General features: G+C 42.1%; 1 protein-coding gene across 6 annotated transcripts in view; it reads right to left on the bottom strand.

Moving 5' to 3' along the window:
- The window catches only part of LOC129646850 (nuclear body protein SP140-like protein), an 84,649-nt gene that overhangs the window by 40,794 nt on the left and 18,296 nt on the right, over positions 1–25,559 (bottom strand). For 3 of the 6 annotated variants that reach the window (XM_055573695.1, XM_055573691.1, XM_055573696.1), the window contains 9 exons: positions 24,354–24,437; positions 22,061–22,144; positions 21,582–21,665; positions 18,472–18,540; positions 17,371–17,442; positions 12,429–12,512; positions 11,365–11,445; positions 5,692–5,772; positions 3,468–3,548 (listed from right to left, as the gene is read on the bottom strand). In XM_055573695.1, coding sequence (XP_055429670.1) covers positions 3,468–3,548; positions 5,692–5,772; positions 11,365–11,445; positions 12,429–12,512; positions 17,371–17,442; positions 18,472–18,540; positions 21,582–21,665; positions 22,061–22,144; positions 24,354–24,437 — 720 coding nt within the window. The remainder of the gene's footprint in view (positions 1–3,467; positions 3,549–5,691; positions 5,773–11,364; positions 11,446–12,428; positions 12,513–17,370; positions 17,443–18,471; positions 18,541–21,581; positions 21,666–22,060; positions 22,145–24,353; positions 24,438–25,559) is intronic. The other 3 variants (XM_055573693.1, XM_055573694.1, XM_055573697.1) reach the window with 3 other exon arrangements.

Genomic DNA, 25,559 nt, shown 5'->3' with positions numbered 1-25,559 from the left:
TTGCAGCTTCAGCATCAGTCCTTCCAATTAATATTCAGGAATGATTTCCTTTAGGATGGACTGGTTGGCTCTTCTTGCAGTCCAAGGGACCCTCAAGAGTCTTCTCCAACACCACAGTTCAAAAGCATCAATTCTTTGGCGCTCAGCTTTCTTTATAGTCCAACTCTCACATCCATACATGACCACTGGAAAATCCATAGCTAGACAGACCTTCATTGGCAAAGTAATATCTCTGCTTTTTAATATGCTGTCTAGGCTGGTCATAGCTTTTCTTCCAAGAAGCAAGCATCTTTTAATTTCATGTCAGCAGTCACCACCTGCAGTGATTTTGGAGCCCCCAAAATAAAGTTTCTCACTGTTTCCATTGTTTCCCCATCTATTTGCCATGAAGTGATGGGACTAGATGCCATGAGCTTAGTTTTCTGAATGCTGAGTTTTAAGCCAACTTTTTCACTCTCCTCTTTCACTTTCATCAAGAGGCTCTTTAGTTGTTCACTTTCTGCCATAAGGGTGGTGTCATTTACCTAGCTAAGGTTATTGATATTTCTCCCAGAAATCTTGATTCCAGCTTGTGCTTCCTCCAGCCCAGCATTTCTCATGATGTACTCTGCATATAAGTTAAATAAGCAGGGTGACAATACACAGCCTTGATGTACTCCTTTTCCTATTTGGAATCAGTCTGTTGTTCCATGTCCACTTCTAACTATTGCTTCTTGACCTGCATACAGATTTCTCAAGAGGCAGGTCAGGTGGTCTGGTATTCCCACCTCTTTAAGAATTTTCCACAGTTTGTTGTGATCCACACAGTCAAAGGCTTTGGCATAGTGAATAAAGCAGAAGTAGATGTTTTTTTGGAACTCTCTTGCTTTTTCAATGCTCCAATGGATGTTGGCAATTTGTTCTGTGGTTCCTCTGCCTTTTCTAAATCCAGCTTGAACATCTGAAAGTTCACTTCCATACTAAATCCTGACTTAATATTATTTGATGATAAATATTATCTCTAAAATAAAAATAAAAATTGAGACAAAAGATAATAACGAAAAATAGATCCCAGGCTGGTTATGCAATGACTGCTTCAGATTTCCTTGTAGAGTTCATTCCCTTACAGAAAGCAAAATTATCTCAAGCAACTGAATGTAGAGCCTTCTCTGTGGTTGTTGTTGTTAAGTTGATAAGTCGTGTCCAACTCTTTGTGACCCCATGGACTGTAGTCCACCAGGGTCCTCTGTCCATAGGATTTTCCAGGCAAGAATACTGGAGTGCATTTCCAGTTCCTCCTCTAGGGGATCTGCCCAAACCAGGGATTGAACCCATGTCTCCTGCATTCCGCATTGCAGGTGGATTCTTCATCGCTGATCCATTGGGGAAGCCTGGGGCTTTTTCTAGGATACGTCAGATTGCTAAAACTGAAAGCTATTATGTTTTTGGAGTAGATCATAACATCTGAATACAATGGAAACAGATTTTAAATATCTTCAGGAACCCATAGAAAAATGGATATTAAGTGAATTCCCAAAGATTCCCAGAACATAGAGACAATTCCATAAGGTAGAACTGCTTCCACTCAAGATCATCAAAGTAAGGTTTTCCTGGATGTCTAGCTTGTCACGCTGATTGTCACATTCTTCTTCACATTTTTTATCCTTTATCCTTGCTATTTCAGCTTTTCAATTTACTTATTTAATGTTTGAAGCCTCTGACTTCCTCATAATGTTATCTTTACTGCTAATAATAACATTCCAAGACTGACACCACCCTAACTTTTAACTTAATTCTTCTACAGTATTTCTAGTAGAGCCAATTTGAAGAATTTTTGAATACACTGTCATCCCAAACCAACTTCTTAAAAAACATTATGACTTCAGTTGCAATTATGCTTCTAAAATCAATTTTCATCCAGATAAACAGCCTTAAGAAACATCAGTCTGGCAGCTATTGATTGCCATTTAGGGCAAGGATGCTACAAACCATTTATATCAAGACCATGACTTAGTCATGAGAATCAACTTAAACCCAATTGTACTTTGTCTTTGAGAGTTATCCATGGAGTAGGAAACCACTAAAACCCCCAAAGAACCTCAAACATTTGAAGTCATGAGTTATTCCCATAATAAGATCAAAAGTTCAAACATTTAGACAAAGAAACCATTGATGGTGATATAAAACATGTCACACCAACTTAAGCAATAAATTAAGTCTCTATAGACAACAGATAAATGAAAGGTTATGTTCCTGTGCTGAAAGAGGTGAATGTAAATATTCTTGGGGGATACTAAATAGATAGAGATAATGTACTAACAGTTTCACTAAAAACTAATCACATTTTTGTGCAGCTTCTGTGTTCTTTCTCCTGTGTGAGACTGTAACTACTACAAATGGATACATGGATACTTACAATCAAACAGCATGACCTCCTAATTGTGGAGTTGCTCAAGGTTTCTTGTCCCTTGCGTTTTCCCAAAGAGTCAAGGTAAATGTGAAGATGGTATTTGAGAATTAACTGAAACTTTCATTGTGGAGTATTCCTAGAGTACAGTACCTCAGGAAACACCATCCTCCTGACACCCTTCAGCCCAGACCATCCTTATCTCCCTCACCTGGTCCATGCTTTGGTGGTGGGTGTTTCCGCAGGTGGCTCAGTGGTAAAGAATCTGCCTGGCAGTGCAGGGGATGAAAGAGACATGGGTTCAATCCCTAGGTGGGGAAGATCCCCTGGAGAAGGAAATGGCAACCCACTCCAGTATGCTTGCCTATAGAATCCCAAGGACAAAGGAGCCTGGCAGGCTACAGTCCATGGGGTCACAAAGGGTTGGACACAATGGAGCACAGCACGCACAAATTCCTGGCATTTTCCCAAAGAATCAAGGTAAACGTGAAGACTGTATTTCAGAATTAACTGAAACTTCCATTGTGGGGTATTCCCAGAGTAGCATCCATTAGGAAACACCATCCTCCTGACGCCTTGCAGCTCAAACCATCCTTATCTCCCTCACCTGGTCCACTTTTTGATGGTGAGCTCAAGGATTCCTGAGTCTCTTCTTCATCACATATTTCTAAACAGGTGCCACTGCCTTCTGATAAATAGAATGAAATCTCTTAGAAACCCAGTGTATGACCAATGGAAACCATAGTAGGAAAGCCCTACCAGAAACAACCAGGAAGACTAAGGTGGCTAAAGAATCTCCAAGGTGGGAATGTCCCAACCCATAGACCCTCCTGCCTTTGAGCTCAGCTGACCTAGAGGTTAACAAGGCTCCTGACACTTTCACCAGAGGCTGAACATAATCTCACAACAAACCCCTCTCACTCCCTTCTAATACAACTAATTTCCTCTGTCTTTTTGATCCTTTCCACGTGGCACCTCATATTTCTTCTGTGTGTGCATGTGAAGGGGAGTAGAATAGATCTTCCTCCCTGTAGACAGAAAAAGATTCAATTAGTTAAATAGGAGTTGAAGTCATGAATACCTTCTCCATCCAGTGGTTGACTGGGCAGCTCCTCTTGTTCTTCTTTGTCAGTCATTTGGGAAGCTTCAGGATCACAGGACTCTGAAAAGACATGAGGAATGGTATAGAGGAATTTATTTCCATGCAGGAATAGAGATACAGATGTACAGAATGGATATGTGGACACAGGGATAGGGAAGGGGGAGGTTGGACTAATTGGGAGATTAGGATTGACCCGAATACATTACCATGTGTAAAAGAGATAGTGGGAAGGTGCTGTATAGCACAGAGAGCTCAGCTCTGTGATGACCTAGGCTGGTGGGATGGCGGGAGGCAGACATGGAAGGGATGTCAGAGAGGGGATATATGTATACATATAGCTAATTCAATTTACTGTACAACAGAGACAACCCAACATTGTAAAGCAATTATACTCCACTTAAAAAAAAAAAGAAAGAAGGAAATGAGCTGAGTTAAGATGTTCAGAGCACGGGTGAGCTGTCCTTTGGGAAAAAGGACATCTGCTCCAAGGACCACACCTGAGATGTAATGAAGCCTGTTCTGCCTCCGTTTCCACTTCATTCACCTCATTCTCCTGCCCCCTGCTTCTCAGTCCCCTATCTATAGACCTGCCTCTAAACATTTCTGCTTCTGCACTAGGAGAATAATTGTGTATAATTATGAAGATGTATCTTTGATTTTGTGTGCCCTCCTCCCTGCCAACATCTCCTATTTTTATGTTTTTTCCGCAGTGATGATGTTGAACTCTCATTTTTTTGCTTATCCTCTCCAGCTCTATTCCTCTAGGTCTTTCAAATCCTATTGTTGTTTCGTCACTATAGCCCACAGTCTCCTCTGTTCATGTGGTTTTCCAGGCAAGAGTACTGGAATGGGCTGCCATTTCCTTCTCCAAGAGATCTTTCCAACTCAGAGATCAAACCTACTTCTCCTGAATTGGCAAGTGAATTCTTTACCACTGAGCCACAGGGGAAGCCCCCAAACCCTGTAGCATGATTCATTTCTTGCCTTACTCTCTCTCTCTTAATCTCTTCCACTCCCTACTGACAGTCTCCATTTGAGAAGTGGAAGGCTCTCTGGTTTGGGCTCTGTTCTATTGCGATTGAGACGTTGCAGGTCTCCCTTTGGACTCCCCAGTGATGACACTGGCTTCCTACAAGCCTCACACAGCCACCACCTGTACTGAGATACTCAGGACACTGGTCTTCACCCTTCCTCCTACTTTGATCTCAAGGGAAAAACAAATATTCTTTTTTCTGTGCTTCTGTATTCTAATTGCTAAGGAGGGATAATAACGGTTTCCCTGGCTAAGAACTAAAATTCTGTGAGGAAATCTCACTTGCCAAAGTACTCTGAAAAAGAATAAACCACTAAAAGTGAAAGTCACTCAGTCATGTCTGACTCTTTGTGACCCCATGGACTATAGTCTGTGGAATTCTCCCAGCCAGAATACTGGAATGGGTAGCCATTCCCTTCTCCAGGGGATCCCAATCCAGGGATCAAACCCAGGTTCCACATTGCAGGCATATTCTTTACCAGCTGAACCACAAGGGAAGCCCAAGAATACTAGAGTGAGTAGCCTACCCTTTCTCCAGCAGATCTTCCCAACTCAGGAATTGAACCAGAGTCTCCTGCATTGCAGGTGGGTTCTTTACCACCTGAGTTATCAGAGAAGCCCAATAAAGCACTATGTAATCCAATAATCTGATGAAGAATATGTGGCAAAAACTGTTTGTGGGCTTAGGGTCATTGGTCTCTCTTTCTGACAAGTAGATCTCAAGGACCAAGTTTCTTTGGGACTCTATCCAAAGTTATAACAATATAATATTACTATTAAACACTAGATAAATACCTACCTTTTATTCTTTATAGGAAATAAGAGGTGCACAGGAGTTAAAATCACAATATCGAGTCTTTAGTGTAAACAAGCATAAAGATTGTGGAGGAAAAACAGACTCTTTCTTTAGGACTGATCTACTATAACAGAGGACGAGATGGTTGGATGGCATCACTGACTCAATGGACATGAGTTTGAGCAAGCTCCGGGAGATGGTGAAGGACAGGGAAGCCCAGCTTGCTGCAGTCCATGGGCTCACACAGAGCTGGAGACAGCTGAGTGACTAAACAACAACTACAACTTGAGGAGGGAACCAGGGTCATGCTGTTCAGCTCTGAATTCAGACATCTGATACCTTGTGGCTCAGGGCTGACAATACCCCTTCCTTACCTGGCTCACATCTTGGTGGGGAGCTTGGAGCTTCCTGGGGATCTTCTTTCTCACAGATCACACAACAGGCATTGTTATCCTCTACAAAAAGGAATGAAATCCCTCAGAGGTCTCAGTTTACAACCAGGGGAAATCATGGCAAAACAAAACAAAACAAAACAAAAAACACCTCATGGTGAAGACACAGGAGGCCCAGTTCTCTCCTGGGTGGGGCTTTCCCTGTCCCAGACCAACTTGATCTGCCCTTGGAGTTCCCCTGGCCTGCAGGGTAACTCCCTCCCATCATTACCACCGGAGGCTGAGAACCAGCCACCATCTCCCGCACTCCCTGTACATCTAATTCTCTTTCTCCTTCTTTCTCTTCCCATTGACTCTGCATATTTTTCTGTCTCTGCCCTTGTTTCCTCTGCCACTGTCTCTAGATGCTTCTCTTTGTTTTGGTGTGTGCTGTCTCCTCTGCTCCTGTCATTTTTTTTTTTTTTTTCTTCCTCTTTCAGCCTTGACACTGCTCTTTATTGCCTTTCCCCATCCCATTCCTCCCTCCATTTTTCACATGGACCACAGGGCCCAAAAGCTTCCCCTCATCAGCTTTAGTCTAAGAATCCTACATCACCTTTCTAAATTGCAAGCCTACTCATCAGTCACAAAACTTATTTTTGTGTTCCTAGGACTTCCAGAAGGAAGGTGAAAATGATTTCCTTGCCTCAGTGGCCATAACCTGCTGACAACTGGATTTTTATATGCACTTAAAGTCACCCAAGTTCAATCCCTGGTCGAGAAGATCCCCTGAAGAAGGAAATTTTCCAGTATTCTTGCCTGGAAAATTCCATAGACAGAGGAGCCTGGTGGGCTAGAGTCCATGGGGTTGCAAAGAGTTGGACGTGACTGAGCACACACACACACACACACACACACACACACACACACACAGAGTCACCCAGGCACTCCTACCTCGGGACCTCAGCCCACCTTTGGCACATCCTGGCCCCCTACCTTCTTCACCCGGGGGTGCTGTCCTCACCCAGCTCCACTCACCTGTATCCTTAGTCTCTCTCACAGTTTGGGGAAAAACAAAAGAGAAAATCAACACAATTTTTTGTGTACATAAGTGAATATGAAGAAGAGAATGGCATGATGAGAGAAGAGGAGATTTTTTTCCCCATTTATTGAGGCAGTTGGGAATTTCAGTCATAATTACCTCCCCCCTCTGCTGGTAGTAGGCTGAGCACCTCCTCAGCTTCTCCTTCAGGAGGCATTTGGGGAGCTTTGGGATCCCAGGTCACTGGAGAGTAACAAGGACATGATGGATGTGGACGGCAATCAGAAACAGACCTCAGTGGGCTCGTGCCAACACCATGGGACACTGATATGTCTGCTCCAAGCTCTGCTCCTGGGAGCCACGGGCTGGCTGTTTTTTGCCATCTACTCGCACCCCTTCTCCTTTTCTGTCCCTCTCAGTGTCTTATCCACAGTTCCACCTCCACGCAGCTCTAGCTGTGCATCCATTTGATTGTCTGGGTTTCTCTCCTCATGTCTTGTTTTCATGTCTTGGGGTTTCCTGTTTCCTTGTTTTTCCGTGATAGTGTGTCTCTTTTCCTCTATTATCCATTCTAGTTTTCTTACGCTAGATCACTTACAGTCCAAGTGCTTGGTCCATTTCCATGGTCCCTGTTTCTCAGTGATTTCCATTCCCTCCCCACCAGCATTACTTTCTCCTTAACTAAAACCTTCTCCTGGACTCTGGTTCACTCCTTCAAGAACCTGCAGAACTCCTTGGGCTTCCTCTTCCTCTTCTGACCACACGACCCCACCTGACTGCCAGCCGGCTTCGCACACCGCTGTCCTCGGGGACACACCCAGGATGCTGGTGCCCACCCTTCCTTTTCTACCTTGCCCTTGCAAAAATAACTGCCGTGCCTTTCTGTGCTTTATTTCTGCGGCCATAAAATAGAGGTTATGACAGTTTGCACACCTGTCTTTTGGTTTTGTGAAGGTAAGAGGAGGGCTTGCACAACCCAGTAATCTGATGCAGAATGTAAGGAAATTTGCATACATGGCTTCCCAATCTCATTCTCTTTCTCATTCTCACCCTTTCATGCATCTCTGCTTCTTCTGTTTCTACCTCAGTCAGTGTGTTGCTGTTGGAATGTCTCGCTATTTCCTTTGTCCCGATTTGTTTCTTTTCCCATGTCTGTTCCCACCTACCTTTTCTCCTCCTTCCTTCCCTGATGCTGATCCTTACATCCTCACCCCATCTCTCAAACTGCTGTTTTCTAAAACGAAGGATCCGAAAAGGTATCTCTGAGATGGTATATAACTTCCATGTGAGGGATTCCGTGGTGGTCCAGTGGTTAAGAATCCACCTTCTAATGCAGAGGATGTGGGTTTGATCCCTGGCCGAGGAACTAAGATCCTACATGCCAAGGGGCCACTAAGCTCAGGAGCTGCAACTACAGAGCCCAGGTGCTCTGGAGTCCACAGGCCACAACTAGAAAGAAACCCAAACATTGCAATGAAGATCCCACATGCCACAAGTAAGATCCAATGCACTCAAAAATATATAAATAGCTAAATAAATATAATTGGCATGTGGTTTCATCAATTAGCGAGCAGATTAGACAGTGGAATGGACCAAGAAAACTGTTCCCAGCACAGGGCTAAGTGTGTGCAAAAGGCTCAGATGAGAAAAATTCATCAAAACTAAAATTACTGCAAAGTTTTACATGTACTTTAAAAGTCACTGCAGGAGAGGCACAGATGAGGCTGGAGCCATGGAAAGGAAAATAAGGGAAGGATTTACTCCTTATGACAAGAAGAAGTACTGATTTAAGGTGTAGGCACGTGAGATAAGCCAACTTGCCTTTTCAAAAGGTCATCTAGGTGAGTTGGAGAGGATGGATGCGTTGGGAGGATGATTAGGGGAAGGTATGAGACTAGACAGAGACTGTTGCTCTGGCTCTGGTTCCAGAGAGAAGAGAGATCTGATGAGCGCTTTTGTGTTGAGAGCGTCAAGCAATGGACGAGCAGAAGACATGTTCAAGGTGTAGTTGATTAAACTGGATGATTGATGGGTTGTGTGAATTGAAGGAGGGGGAAGAGACATTGACGATCCCTAGGTGTCTGCCTAAAGAACGGAACAATAGAGTTCCATACTGAAACAAAGAACTCCAGGAAAGGAGGCAGATGCGGCATCAAGAAAGATGGTCCACACAACTAAGGAAGTGTCTGCTACTGAAGTTTCCCAAAACCACCCAAATGGGGCAGTCTCACAGATTCCTGTACAAATATATCCAGACACTTAGATGAATGAGCTTAAAAGACAAGTCTGGGCCAGAGATAGGAATGTGGGGACCATTAAGTTATAGATGGAAGTAGACAAGAATGGCTGAGGACAGGCCCCTTGCCTCAGAGGCTATTACAGGTGCCACTTTGATCACTGGGGTAATCTGAAATCAGTCCTGAATACTCATTGGAAGGACTGAAGCTGAAACTCCAATACTTTGGCCACCTGATGTGAAGAACTGACTCATGGGAAATGACCCTGATGCTGGGAAAGATTGAAGGCAGGAGGAGAAGGGGATGACAGAGGATGAGATGGTTGGATGGCATCACTGACTTGACGGTCATGAGTTTGAGCAAGCTCTAGGAGTTGGTGATGGACAGGGAGGCCTGGCATGCTGCAGTCCATGGGGTCGCAAAGAGCTGGACACGACTGAATGACTGAACTGAACTGAAGTGAAAACTCATTGCTAACACGTTCATTGCTAACTGGTTTTAGAAGTTGCCTCCAGGCAGCAACCCTTCTTTCAGTTCCTACAACGTCCTCAACCGTCTTCTCCATCCTTTGTATGTGGTGTTTCCTCTCTACAGATGTTTCACTCATTCTCCTTTATCTTTTCCTCTGTGTATAACTGTCATGCTTTCCTCCACTCTTTCTCCTTCTTAGCACTTTCCCTTTTAGGGTCTTTCTCTTCATATCAGTTTCTCTACCTGTTAAACTCTGTACCTTGTTTGATTATTGAGTTTAACTCCTTTCTTCTGGGGAACTCATTTCCTTGCTTCTATCTCTTCTCTCTAATTGTTAACTTTCTGTTTGCAATGTTTCCACCTAAAATTTAAATCTAAAAGTTAAAATTCCAGCCTTTCTGTTTACTTTGTCCATCTCACATATTCCTTCTCCATATTGTCAAAGTTCTCATCTTCTGCCACTGACAAATGAGCAGGAATCTTTCCTTCCCCTTGGCATGCTAATTTCAAATGTCTTTCACATGAATTTTCTGTATTACGATTATTCTCACTATGTCCATGTTCTTGGGACAATCTTAGCGAAAGCAGGTTGAAAATTATCTCCCTTCTCTGATAGCATATTGCAGCCTGGTTCTATTTAGATTTTGTATCCATTTATTTCTTAATTTTTATTGGAGTATAGCTGATTTAAAACATTGTATTAGTTTATGATACCCAGGAAAGTGAATCAGTTATACATATACATATATCCACTCTTTTTTAAGATTCTTTTTTCCATATAGGTCATTATAAAGTATTGAGTAGAGTTCCCTGTGCCGTACAATAGATTCTTGTTAGTCAATTTTATATCTGGTAGGCGGCTCTAGTGGTAAAGAATCTGTCTGCCATTCAGGAGATATAAGAGACGAGGGTTAGATCCTTGGGTTGGGAACCTGCTCCTGTAGTCTTGCCTGGAGAATTCCATGGACAGAGGGGCCTAGCGGGCTACGGTCCCGGGGGCCACAAAGAGTCGGACACAAATGAGTGACTGAGCACACACACATATGTCGATCCCAATCTCCCAATTCCCTGTGTGAGGCTGAGCCTTACAGAGCCTCACAGAGCCACTACCTGCAGTGGGATACTCGGGACACAGATGAGTCTTTGTCCTTCCTTCTACTTTGATCTCAGGGAATAACAAGCATCATTTTTCTATGTTTCCATATCCTAATCTTTAAGGAGAAATAATAACTGTTTCCCTGGCTAAGTCCTAAAATTTTGTAAGGAAATCGTGTTTGCCAAAGTACTTAGAAAAGAATAAAGTGCTATATAATCCAATAGATTGATTAAAAAAAATATGTGGCAATAACTGTCTTGTGAGATTTTGGGTCATTGGTTTTTCTTTCTGACAAGTGGATCTCAAGGACCATATTCCTTTGAAAGCCTATCCAATGTTATGAAAATATATTATTAATAGTATTATTGTTAAACACTAGATAAATATCTATCTTTATTCTTCATAGGAATAAAGGGTACTCAAGAGTTAAAACCACAATATCAAATCTTTAGTGTAAATAAACATAAAGATTGTGGAGGACAAAAGACTTTCTTTAGGACTGGCCTACTACAACATGAGGACTTCCCTGGTGGCTCAGATGGTAAAGAATCTGCCTCCAATGCAGAAGACCTGGTTCTATCCCCAGGTCAGGAACATCCCCTGGAGAAGGGAATGGCAACCCACTCCAGTATTCTTGCCTGTGGAATTCCATGGATAGAGGAACTTGGTGGGCTACAGTCTATGGGTTTGCAAAGAGTTGGACATGATGGAGCGACTAACATTTCACTCTAAGTGGGAACTCATCTGTTACAACCAGGGTCATGCTGTTCAGCTCTGAATTCAGACATCTGACACCCTGAAGTTCAGGGCTGACAATACCCCTTCCTTACCTGGTTCACATCTTGATGGGGAGCTCAGGACTTCCTGGGGCTCTTCTTCCTCACAGATCACACAACAGGTATTGTTATCCTCTGCAGAAAGGAATGAAATCCCTCAGAGGTCTCAGTATACAACCAGGGGAAATCACGGCAAAAAACAAACAAACAAACTCATGGTGAAGACACAGATAGCTCAGTTCTCTCCTGGGTGGGGCTGTTCCTGTCCCAGACCATCTTGATCTGCCCTTGGAGATCCCCCAATCTGCAGGGTAACTCCCTCCCATCATTACCACCAGAGGCTGAGAACCAGCCACCTTCTCCCGCACTCCCTGCACATCTAATTCTCTTTCTCCTTCTTCCTCTTTCCATTGACTCTGCATATTTTTCTTTCTCTGCCCTTGTTTCCTCTGCCAGTGTCTCTAGATTCTTCTCTTTGTTTTGGTGTGTGATGTTTCCTCTGCTTCTGTCTTCTTTTTTTTTTTTTCTCTTTCAGCTTTGACACTGCTCTTTATCACCTTTCCCCACTCCATTCTTCCCTCCATCTTCTCATGGACCACAGGGCTAGAGAGCCTCCCCTTATCAGCTCTATCCTAAGAATACTACACCACCTTTCTACATCACAAGTCTATCCCTCATTCACAAAACTTATTTTCGTGTTCCTAGGACTTCCGGAAGGAAGCTGGTGATCTCCTTGCCTCAATGGCCAAATTGGATTTTTTAAATTAATTAATTTATTTTGATTGGAGGATAATTACTTTACAATATCATGGTGGTTTTTGCCATATGTCAATGTGGATTGTATATGCAGCTGAAGTCACCCCAGCACTTCTACTTCCGGATCCCAGTCCACCTTTGACACATCCTGTCTCCCTACCTCCTTCACCCAGGGGCGCTCTCCCCACCCAGCTTAGTTCACCTTTATCCTTAGTCTCTCTCAGTTTGGGGGAAAAAAAGAGAAACTGACACAGTTCCATGTGTACATATGTGACTATGAAGAAGAGAATGGCAAGATGAGAAACATGGAGGATTTTTTTTTCCCATTTATTGAAGCAGTTAGGAATTTAAATCATAATTACCTTCTCCCTCTGCTGGTAGTAGGCTGAGCACCTCCTTGGGTTCTCCTTCAGGAGGCACTTGGGGAGCTTTGGAATCACTGGTCACTGTGGAGAAACAAGAGCATGATGGACATGGAGGGTGATCAGAGACAGATCTCAGTGCACTCATGCGAACACGATGGGACAGTGACATGTCTGCTCCAAGCACTGGTCTGAGAGCCACCCTGTCTCCTGTTTCTTTGCCATCTGCTTGCGCCTCTTCCCCTTCGGTCTCCCTGTCAGGGTCCTACCCACAGTTCTGCAGCCACGCAGCTGTTTCCTAGCTGTGCATCCATTTGATTGTTTGGGCTTCTCTCCTCATCTCTTGTTTTCAGGTCTTGAGTTTTTTTTTGTTTGTTTGTTTGCTTGTTTTTCAGTGATAGTATATCTCCTTTCCCCTGTTATCCTTTCTACTTCTCTTAAAGCTCAAATGATTGGGTCCATTTCTATACTCCCCATCTCTCTGTGGTTTCCTTTCCCTCCCCACCAATATAAATTTTTTCTTAACTAAAATTTTCTCCTGGACCTGAGTTCACTTCTTTAAGAACCTGCAGAACTCCTTGGGCTTCCTCTTCCTCTTCTGACCATGTGACCCCACCCTGACTGCCAGCTGGCTTCACACACCACTGTCCTCAGGGGCACACCCAGGATGCTGGTGGCCACTCTTCCTTTTCTACCTTGTCCTTGCAAAAATAACTGCCATGTCTTTCTGTGCTTTATTTCCCCAGCCATAAAGTAGAGGTTAAGACAATTTGCATGCCTGTGTCTTACTGTTTCATGAAGGCAAGAGGAGGGCTTGCACAATCCAATAATCTAATGGAGACTCTAAGGGACTTTGCACATTTTGTCTCCCAACCTTGTTTCTCTTTGTCATTCCCAGTCTTTCCGCACATCTCTGCTTCTTCTATTTCTGCCTCAGCATCTTGCTGTTGGAACCTCTTGGTACTTCTCTTTGTCCTGATTTGTTTCTTTTCTCATGTCTGTTTCCACCTGCCTTTTCTCCCCCTTCCTTCCTCACCCCATTTCTCAGACTGTTACTTTCTAGAACTAGGGATCAGAGATGGTATCTCTGAGATGGTCTATAATTTCCATGTAATTTCACCAGTTAGTAAAGCAGAACGGAGAGTGGAATCGATGAAGAAAACTGTTCCCAGAATAGGACTAAGTGTGTACAAAGGCTCAAATGAGAAAAATTCATCAAAATTGAAAGTACTGCAAAGTTTTACATGAACTTTAGAATCATTGCCAGAGAGGCACACATGAGGCTGGAGCCATGGGAAGAAAAATAAGGGAAAGATTTAATCCTTATGATGACAGGAATTATTGATTTAAGGTAGGCAAGTGAGATAAGCCAACTTGCCTTTTCAAAGGGTCATCTAGGTGAGTTGAAGAGAATGGATGTGGTGGGAGGATGATTGGGGGAAGGTATGGACTTCCCTGGTGGCTCAGATGGTAAAGAATCTTCCTGCGATGCAGGAGACCCGGGATTGATCCTGGGGTGGAGAAAATCCCCCGGAGAAGGGAAAGGCTACCCACTCCAGTATTTCATGGACTCCATGAAATTCCATGGGGTCTCAAAAAGTTGCACACAACTGAGCGACTTTCACTTGCTCTTCTACATCTGTGACTTTATTTCTGCTGAGTAATTAAGTTCGTGTTTTTAGATTCCACATATAAGTGATGTTGTATGCTATTTGTCTTTCTCTGTCTGACTAACTTCACTCAGCAGGACAATCTCTAGGTCTACCTGTGTTGCTGCAAATGTTTTTACTTTGCTCTTCTCTATGGCTGAGTAATATTCCATTGTATATAAGCACCACATCTTCTTTATCCCTTCATCTGTTGATGGACATTTAGGTTACTTCCATGTCCTAACTATTGAAAATAGTGCTGCTATGAACATTGGTGTGTATGTATGTTTTTGAATTATGGTTTTCTCTGGATATATGCCCAGGAATGGGATCATATAGCAACTTTATTTTTTGTTTTTTTATTTTTTTTAAGGAACCTCCATACTGTTCTCCATAGTGGGTATACCAATTTATTTTCAATTATTTATTTGGATTTGTTGGGTCTTAGTTGTGGCATGCAGGATCTTTGTTGCATTATGTGGGATCTTTTTGTTGAGATGCACAGAACTGATTCATTGGAAAAGCCCTGATGCTGGGAAGGATTAAAGGCAGGAGGAGAAGGGGATAACAGAGGATGAGATGGTTGGATGGCATCACCGACTCACTGGACATGAGTTTGAGTCAACCCCGGGAGTTGGTGATGGACAGGGAGGCCTGGCGTGCTGCAGTCACAAAGAGGGGTCACAAAGAGATGGACACGACTGAGCGGCTGAACTGACTGACAGGCTCTCTAGCTGTGGCACAAAAGCTCCAGAGCACTTGGGCTCAGTAGGTGCAGCACGTAGGCTTATTTGCTCCATGGCATATGAGATCTTAAGTTCCTCAACCAGGGATCGAATCTGTGTCCCTTATATCACAAGACAGATTTTTAACCAGTGAACCACCAGGGAAGTCCCTCCAAGTGGCTATACCAACTTACATTCCTACCAACACTGTAGGAGGGTTCTCTTTTCTCCACACCCTCGCCAGCATTTATTGTTTGTAGGCTTTTTGATGATGACTATTCTAATCAGTGTGATGTGATACCTCATTGTAGTTTTGATTTGCAGTTCTCTAATAATTAGTTATGTTGAGCACCTTTTCATGTTTTTTTTTGGCTATCTGTATGTTTCCTCTGGAGAAGTGTCTATTTATACCTTCTGCCTATTTTATCATTGGGTTGTTTGTGCTTTTGATATTGAGTTGCATCAACTGTTCGTATATTTTGAAGATAAATCCTTTGTCATTTGCTTCTTTTGCAAATATGTTCTCCCATTCTGAAGGCTGTCTTTTTGTTTTGTTTATGGTATCCTTTGCTACACAAATACTTTTACATTTACTTAGGGCCCATCTGTTAATTTTTAAAATTAATTTATTTCTATTAATTGGAGGATAATTACTATACAATATTGTGATGTTTTTTGCCATACATCAGCATAAATCAGCCACAGGCATATATGTAGTCCCCACATCCTAACCCTCCTCCCAGCTTCCTCTCCACCCTATCCCTCTGGGTTGTCTCAGAGTACTGGCTTTGGGTGCCCTGCTTCATGCAACAAACTTGCACCAGTCATCTATTTTACATATGGTAATGTACATGTTTACTTTTGTTTTTTATTTTCATTACTCTAGGAGATGGATCAAGAAAGATCTTCCCGGGATTTATGTCACAGAGTGTTCTGCCTATGTTTTCCTCTAAGAGTTTTACAGGATCTGGCCTTACATTTAGGTCTATAATCCATCTCTGTTTATTCTTTCATTCACTTCCTCTTTGTCTCTACTATTCTTAGTATTTCATTAATCCTATGCAATCCTGGAAAGCAAGTTTATAATGACTGCTCTCTTCTAAACACCAATTTGGTAGTATTTAGATGTCATATGTGCGTGCATGCATGCATGCATGTGTGTTTAGTTGCTCAGTCACATCTGACTCTTTGCAACCCCTTGGACTGTAGCTTGCCAGACTCCTCTTTCTATGGAATTTCCCAGGCAAGAATATTTGAGCGGGTTGCCATTTCCTCAACCCAGGGATTGAACCCGTGGCTTCTATGGTTCCTGCATTGGCAGGTGGGTTCTTTACCACTGAACCACCCAGGAAGCCTTAGATTCCACATACTTTTAAATAAAATTAGACCTACTTAGGCAACTCCCAGAGAAGGCAATGGCACCCTACTCCAGTACTCTTGCCTGGAAAATCCCATGGACGGAGGAGCCTGGTAGGCTCAGTCCATGGGGTCGCTAGGAATTGGATACCACTGAGCGACTGATCTGATCTGATCTGAGCGACTTCACTTTCACTTTTCACTTTCATGCACTGGAGAAGGAAATGGCAACCCACTCCAGTGTTCTTGCCTGGAGAATGCCAGGGACGGGGGAGCCTGGTGGCTGCCGTCTATGGGGTTGCACAGAGTCGGACATGACTGAAGTGACTTAGCAGCAGCAGTAGCAGCAGGCAACTCCATGTGGTGCCCTCAATCTACATTTTTATTATTCTGTGCCTTTAAATTCTCTACCCAGAAGCCCTTCCATTAAGGTTGTTAGCCCCTCTTTCCCCCTTGCCTCCCTTACATGGAAGAAAATAATCAGAGGTTGAGTAAATGGGTGTATCTGTGTTTGGAGGGAGGAGGAACATGTTCCTTGCATACAGTCATGTGAACAAATCAATGAGATCATTGGTCACTTAATTCAGTTCAGTTCAATCGCTCAGTCATGTCCAACTCTTTGCGACCCCATGAATCGCAGCACATCAGGCCTCCCTATCCATCACCAACTCCCTGAGTTTACCCAAACTCATGTCCATTGAGTTGGTGATGCCATCCAACCATCTCATCCTCTGTCGTCCCCTTCTCCTGTCTTCAATCTTTCCCAGCATCAGGGTCTTTTCAAATGAGTCAGCCCTTCGCATCAGGTGGCCAAAGTATTGGAGTTTCAGCTTCAACATCAGTCTTTCCAATGAACACCCATGACTGATCTCCTTTAGGATGGACTGATTGGATCTCCTTGTAGTCCAAGGGACTCTCAAGAGTCTTTTCCAACACCACAGTTCAAAAGCATCAATTCTTTGGCGCTCAGCTTTCTTTATAGTCCAACTCTCACATCCATACATGACTACTGGAAAAGCCATAGCCTTGACTAGATGGAGCTTTATTGACAAAGTAATGCTTTTTAATATGCTGTCTAGGTTGGTCATAACTTTCCTTCCAAGAAGTAAGCATCTTTTAATTCATGGCTGCAATCACCATCTGCAGTGATTCTGGAGCCCCCAAAAAATAAAGTCAGCCACTACTTCCATTGTTTCCCAGCTCCCCGTTTACCTGGCTGCAGTTTGGGCATCTCTTCAGAATTGCCTTTGCTGGTCCTTTGGAGAGATTTGTGCTCAGAGGAAACTGAAGAGAAACACAGAAAAGACCAACCAGACATTGTGATGGGGGAACAGACCATGGATGATGCTGAATTCTGATGTCCAGTGCTTGGGTAAGCTTCTCCTTGGGAAAACAAAACTGTTGTTCCAAGGACTTCACTTAAAACCCACTGGAGCCTTGCTCTGCCTGTTTTCCTTCTCTTTAGCCCCCAGTCACCTTTCTTCTCATTTTTCTGTCCTCACACATGGTCGTTTCTGTGCCATGAAGGATCACACACCTCCTTTACCCTCTGGGCTTTTTCTTCTTTGCCCTTCAACATTCTTTAGCAGTTTTCCTACTCGTGACAGTCTTTCTTTCTAGGTTTTAGCTGCCCTGACTCTCCGCCAGCCCTACACAGCAGTCACCACCGTGAGTCATCGAGGATGCTGGTTCCCTAGCTTGTTTAGCTTGTTTTGAACTGCTAAAAGACCCTTACACACTTCAGTGCTTCTATTTCTTTACCTATACAATAGGAATAAATAACAGTCCATCTGTTTACACCCATAACTTTGTGGAGATAAGAATGATGCCTTATTTGCCAAGATTCTTGAAAAATAATAGTCACATAATAAATAATATTATTGGTTGACAAAAATTGCACTTTAAACTTGGAAGCAATTGATCTGGAGGACATGTTTCTTTGGGGAGAGAGGTTTCCAAAGTTAGCATTATAAGCAAACATAATATATAAGCAAATAACATATAACAAAATAATAGCATTATAAGCAAACAGAAAAACACTGAGGTTTTATTCTCTAGAGAAGATAAAAGGTGGGTAGGTATTAATGCAAGTTTTTACTATTCATAGCTATGAGAGACATCCCTTTTCTCCAGCATATTGCTGGCAGAATGCACTAGGAATATTTGTGCTATCTGTTATGTTACTTATGCTGTTATGGACTCATGGGATTCTAGGACACTCTAGATCTTTTGACTGTGAAGTACACTCAATAAACACCTGCTGTGAATTCAGCCACCTGACACCCTCGGCTGGCAGTTCCTCCCCATCCTTACCTGGCACACATCTTGGTGAGAAGCTCGAGACTTCCTGGGGCCATTCTTCATCCCAGGCATTGCTGTTCTCTGCAGAAAAGATTGCAATCCCATAAGCATTTCAATTTATGACCAAGGAAGAATCACAGCAAGAAAATAACTGGAAAATCAAGAAAGGCTGAGAAACTGGAAAGCCCTGCTCCCCAAAACAACCTGCTATGCCATGCCATATTGCACTCAAGTCATGTCCAGCTCTTTTGCAACCCCATGGACTATAGCAAACCAGGCTCCTCTGTCCATGAAATTTTCCAGGCAAGAGGACTGCAGCAGGTTGCCATTCCCTTCTCCAGGGGATCTTCCTGACCCAGGGGTTGAACCCGTGTCTCTTGTGCTTCCTGCATGGACAGGAAGATTATTTAACCACTCCAGCACCTGAGAAGAAAATAACCTGATCTGAAGGTTAACTTTGCTTCGCCACGTTTCACTAGGGGATGAGGAATTCACCCACTGTGGGACAATCTTCCTTTTTTTATACTGCATTTTCTATTTCTTCCCTTTCCATCGATTCTGTGTGTTTTATCCATCTCTGCCTCTGTTTCTTCCTGCTGGTGTCTCTTGGACTGTCTGTTTCTCTTTTCTTGCAGCTTTTTCTCTTATTTTTCTGATGCTGCTCCTTCTCTGCTATTCTTTGTCTCTCAACTGTTTTTTCCTAACTTTCTCTAGAAAAATGTCCCTGAGATAGTATGTTTTAAGTAGGCTTTAGCCAGAGTGAGGCGGTTAAGTGGAAGATAGTGGAACGTGAAAACAGTTCATAATAAGGTAAAAAATATATGAAAAGGCTCAGATATGAAAGAGAGATTTAACAAGTAAAATTATTATGGGAGTAAGTCAGAGAAAGACAAATATCATATGATATGGCTTATATGTGGATCTAAAAAAAAAATACTAACGAACTTATTTACAAAACAGAAACAGGCTCACAGACATAGAAAACAAACTTATGGTTACAAAGGGGCTATGGGGGAGGGATAAATTAGGAGTTTGGGATTAATATATACACTTTATTATATATCAAATAGTTAACAAGGACCTACTATATAGCACAGGAACCAAAACCAAATATCTTGTAATAATGTAAAATTAAAGAACATGTAAAAAAGAATATATATATATATATATATATATATATATATATATATATATAGGCTTCCCTAGTGGATCAGTGGTAAAGAATCTGCCTGCAGTGCAGGAGACACAGGAGACCCAGGTTTGCTCTCTGGGTCAGGAGGATCCCCTAGAGGAGAAAATGGCAACCCACTCCAGTATTCTTGCCTGGAAAATCCCATGGACAGAGGAGCCTGGTGGGCTACAGTCCATGGGGTCACAGGAGTCGGACACAGCTGAGAGACTGAACACACACATAGATATGTACATTTGAATCAGCCAAGTGATTGGCTGAAACTAACTCAACATTGTAAATCAACTATATTTCCATAAAAATTTTTTAAATGAAAAAGATACAAATTTAAAAAATAAAATTACTGGAAGGGGGGGAAGTTTATCCTATATTGAATTAACAATGTAGGAGGCAGGTGATGAGGCTGGGAAAATAGACGTGGGGCTCACCTTGGGTGATCGTGGATGCCACTCAGAGGAACATATGTTTAATCCTTAGTGTAGTAAGAAACTACACTATGTAGGAACACAATCTAATTTTCATTTTCAAATGTCCCACGTAGTTGAAGTAAAAATGACACATTTGATGGGAGTAAGGTTAGAGGAAAGTTATGAGTAGAGCCTGTTTTGAGAACCGTGAAAGAGATCTGGATTCGAGACTTGAGGGTGTGACAGACTGGACAGGTGCGGGTTATTCTGGAAGAGAGATGACTATGCTGGATGAGTAATGGGCATGTATTTGAGAGTAAGAGGAGTCCTGGAGACACCTAGACACCCAATGTGAAAACCCATGAGACAATAGTGACCCGTCACTGAGACATGAATGATCAAGAGGAGTTAGATCTAGCTTGAGCAATGAAGAAGCTACTTTCAGTCCTGAAGTGCCAAGTTTAAGGTTCTTGAAGGAACTCAAGTGCTGATGTCTAGCAGACGATGGTCTTTGAGTCCATGGATAAATACACTCTGAAGACAATCTAGGGTGGTGATTTGGTCTTAGGCATCATTGGAATATTCAGGGAGAGGACTTTTTCAATCTGAGTATTTTACAAGTGCCACTTCGATGATTAAGGACAGTTTAATCTGAAAATTCACAGCTGATGTTGCCAACCCTTGTGCCCTAAGTTGCTTACACCCAGTGCTCTTACCTCAAGCCTGCAATGTCCTGATCTCTTCCTCTCTTTTATCCTCTTTTCACTCAACCTGTTTTCCATCCATTCTCCAGCTATTTCTCTACACAGTTGCCTTTGTACTTCTCTCTGACTTTTCCCAATTTTTAGCATTGATATTTTCCTCTTGCTCTTTCTCTTTCCATACTTTTGGCTCTCAAATTTTATCTCAGATTCTTTGGAGATTTTTCAGTTTATCTCTCCTCTGCTGTGTCTTACACTTGCTCCCCTTCCATTTCTGTTCCTCCCACTTTACCTTGACCTCTGTCTCTCAGTGCTACTCAACTTCTGTCTTTCTGTGTGATTTCATCCTCCAAGTTCTGCCCTCTCATCATCTCCAAATCTCTCCTCTTGGATTCTGATTACAGTCCCAGGGACCTCCAACTGGCCAGCTCTCCCACGTGAACCTGACATGACATGATGTTCCCCAGTTTCTCATAACTATTCTGTGAACCTAACTGAAAATTATCTATCTCAGCCTGGAAGGGTAGGATTTTATGTTCCTTTTGGAAAACTGGATCCATTCCTTTAATTGGTCACATATTTACACTTTATATACTTTTTCCATTTTCTCTTTTTATAGTCCCTATCCATGGATGCCCCACCTACTCAGGAGTTCAGTTTCCTTTTCTCATTGTCTCTGTTCCATCTATGAGCAGGTAAGAGCAGGTAGAAGTGGGATCTGGCAGAGGCTTAGGATAGGAGATAGAAGGTAGGCTTTGCTTCCATGAAGACAAGAAAACAAAGATTTGATACAGAATTGAAATTGACAAATTAAATGACAGTTACCTTGCCTATTATATGGCAGTAATCTGGGCATACTTTCAAATCCTCTTACACTGTTCATTTGGAGAGGTGAGTGTTCCAAGGACACTAAAGAGAGCAACAAGGAAATGTGTCATTTTTACTTCAGCTATTTGGGATATTTGAAAATGAAAATTAGATTGTGTTCCTACATAGTGTAGTTTCTTACTACACTAAGGATTAAACATATGCCATGTCAATATGATCACACAGTCCTTCTGTAACTGGCTTCTTTTTCTCAACATGTTTCTGAGATTCATCCTTGTGGTTACCTATATCAGTAGTTCATTCCTTATATCGCTGAATAATATTGCATTTAATAAATATATCACAGTTTATTCCCTCTCTTATTGATGAAAATCTGAATTGGTTCCAGATTTTAGCTATTAGGAATAAAGCTACAATAACATTGTTGTACAAATCTTTGTATTTAATTTGAAATTGACAAATTAAATGACAGTTACCTTGCCTATTATATGGCAGCAGTCTGGGCATACTTTCAAATCCTCTTACACTGTTCATTTGGAGAGGTGAGTGTTCCAAGGACACTAAAGAGAGCAACAAGGAAATGACAGAACTCAGGCAGTATCCAGAGAAGAGACTTGTCTGTAGGGATGCTCACGTCAATATGATCACACAGTCCTTCTGTAACTGGCTTCTTTTTCTCAACATGTTTCTGAGATTCATCCTTGTGGTTACCTGTATCAGCAATTCATTCCTTATATTGCTGAATAATATTGCATTTAATAAATATATCACAGTTTATTCCCTCTCTTATTGATGAAAATTTGAATTGGTTCCAGATTTTAGCTATTAGGAATAAAGCTACAATAACATTGTTGTACAAATCTTTGTATGAACATATGTTTTCATTCCTTATGAAAATATACTTAGGAGTGGAACTGCTGGGTGGTGAGTTATGTTTAACTTTATAAGAGACTGCTAAACAGTTTTTCAAGGTGGTTATATCACTTTATATTCAAATCAGCAACATACATAAAGGAGTTCTAGTTGCTCCACAGGTCCCTCCAGCATTTGGTGTTGTCACTATTTTTAATTTTAGCGATTCTAATAACCAAATGGTAGCTTGCTGTGGCTTTTCCCCAACGACTAATGTTCACTTCACTTATGTCCTTATTGGCCATTTTATATCTTCTGAGTGAAATGTCTCTTCAAGACTTCTGTCACTTTTTTAAATTGGTGGTGTTTTTTTTTTTTTTAATTCATTCATAGGAATTCTTTGTACATTCTCCATCATTCTATGTGATGAACCTTTTACTCTTTACTAATAACTGTTATGAATCCTTCCACCACCCATTCTCATTTCCACTATTCCCAGTAGTAGATGAATCTCTAAATATATTTTTTACATACTTTGTACTTTTTAATGTACATTTTATACTTTTAGCAATTGGTCATCATTCAAAAGAATAAGTATTATTAAATACATCAAAATGTTACATAAATGTATTAATACATGTCTAAAATATGTAATCTTTGAGGTATAAATACAAATTAAAGATACATATTCATGGTATTCTGCAAAGCCATTCTGCGGTTTTTTCTTGCACTGGTCATTTCCAAGGGAAAAAAAAAAACCCAACATTTAACAACTAATTAAATTTACTGTTGACCATTTGGCTTAAGGATGGAGACAATTTTCCTGGGTTTCAAGGGAGTTTTCACTCATTAAATCTCTAGCTACCTTCACACCTCTGTTTCTTCTCCTGAAAAATGGGAGTAACAAAACCCTTATGACAGGATTGTTATGAGAATTAAGTGAGATGCTCCTGATAAAGAAATATTTGAATTACAGTAACTTAGAAAGAAACAATAATTTTCAATTAATGTCTTAGAATGAATAACTATTAGTACTAATATGAATGAAGTGATTAAAAAGTTAGAAACCGTGCATACTGGTTACAAAATTACATATTGCATATGTGAGCATTAAGCAAGTTGATCCATGTCAATTGTTGACCGTGTGTCTACTGGTTCATGGATGTTGTGTGTTGTAACTATTGCCAGAAATTTATTACTGCCCTTGGTTCTCTTCTTTCCTTTTTACTCCTTTCCTTTTCCTTTTCTTCTTTTCTACAAAACACTATTTCCTCCATATTTTCTTCTGCATACAATTACTCCTTTCTCTCTTCTTCTCTTTTATTATGAGCAAATGTTACAATAGTTCCTTCTTTTGACACATCGGTGGCTTCCTCTTTGGACTTCTCTATCTCTGTATGTTACACACTCGGTCGTGTCTGACTCTTTGCAACCCCGTGGACTCTTGCCCACCAGTCTCCTCTGTCCATGGGATTTTTCAGGCCAGAATAATGGAGTGGGTTGCCATTTCCTCCTCCGGGGATCTTGCTCATCCAGGGATCAAACCTGGGTGTCCTGCATTGGCAGGCGGATTCTTTACCATCTAAGCCACCAGAGAAGTCCAAATAATACCAAACCCTTATTCTTTCCCAAGTCCACTGAATTCCTAACTCACGGCTACTGCGATCAGTTCTTCCCCTTAATTCTGCCTCACGGTTACAGTGAGACCTCTCTCAGATTTATGTTCTGCCTTCTTGGCTGTCACAGCTGCCTGGTAATATTCTTGGATTCCAAATCTGGTTGCTTAACTGGAGCCCACGCACACGCTGCTGCTCTGGTTTCCTCATCTCCTGCTGCACCAAGAGCTCGGTCCCCTGACCTCTGATCTCCTTCTTTCTTAGCAGATGAGAAAACAAGCTTCTGTCAAGTCAGAATTACCTTGTTCATGGTTTAATTGTGAGTTGAGCATCTCCTTTGTCTCTTCTTCATCAAGGATTTGGTAATAGAATTTGTCACGAATTGCTGAGAAGAGAAAGGAAAGACAAGTAGAGATCTCAGATGGGAACCAGGAGTTGCATCTCACAGTTATGCATCCAGGCACATCCTTGACTCCCACAGTTCAGGGAAAACCTTCCAGCCCTCAGGAAACCCTGGGCTTCAGTGGGTCTCTCAAGTCCTGTGAGACTTGATGCTGCCCCTGTAATCTTACAGCTGTTCCACACTGAACACGCCTCTCAAGGTTTAAAAAAGAATAGATAGTGGAAAGTTGTAAACAGGGGTCAATGCCCTTTCCAAATGATCAGGAAACAATGAAAGCCAATTTAAAATAAATAATAAATGTGGAATGTGCTTTGTAAATTCTATGTGCAACTAAGACTAGGGAAGAAGCAGAAGGATTTCTTCAAGAGAAAGGTAATGTTTTTAAAGAAATAGACCTATGTTATAGAAGAAAACCCCAACGTCTTTAGAAGATGAAGATTTTAAAAAGAAGAGAAAAAGGAAGGAAGGAAAGAATGGAGGGAGGGAAGAAGGAAAGAAGGAAAAAAGATCTTGAGCCATGGAAGAAGATCTGGTTATAGAGACACAACACTGAAGAGAAACTCTTATTTCCCTGGGGTGGGATGGGTGGGGAGAGATCCAGGAAACAGGGAAAGACCCTGTCTGAAAGACACAGACAGGAAGCGACTATTTTATGAACGGCACAAACAGGAAGTAAACACTGCCATAGCTGTACCAGTGACCCAGGAGATGGTAACAAGCACAAGAAACCAGGCCAAGGCACCCTGACATCAAAACTGCATTTCAAGGTGACTCAGCACACATACTTGGAAAAGCAAGACTCACAAGATATGAGGAAAAAACACTCAAGAAATAGAGAAAGACACTCACAGAAGATGCTGCTAGAAGGATGGATGGCAGGAGCACACCTCATGAGGCGGGGGGTGGGGGGTCAATACCCACTGAGGGTTCAGGGCAGTAAGAGATGCTTTTTCCATCTCCAGGACACCTTGACTTCATGCCCGGGCCAGCTTTGGAAGAGGACATGGGGGGCAAATGCTGTGTGGGTGAGAGGTTTTAGAAATGTAAGGAGGCTCCAGAAGCAGGCATTTCAGTGATGGGAGTGGAGGTGTTTCTCCGACCCCT

The sequence above is a fragment of the Bubalus kerabau genome, chromosome 3 (assembly GCF_029407905.1).
Source record: "Bubalus kerabau isolate K-KA32 ecotype Philippines breed swamp buffalo chromosome 3, PCC_UOA_SB_1v2, whole genome shotgun sequence".
Lineage (NCBI taxonomy): Eukaryota > Metazoa > Chordata > Mammalia > Artiodactyla > Bovidae > Bubalus > Bubalus kerabau.
Note: the sequence above shows the minus strand (reverse complement) of the source record. Positions and strands in the feature narration are given on the sequence as shown.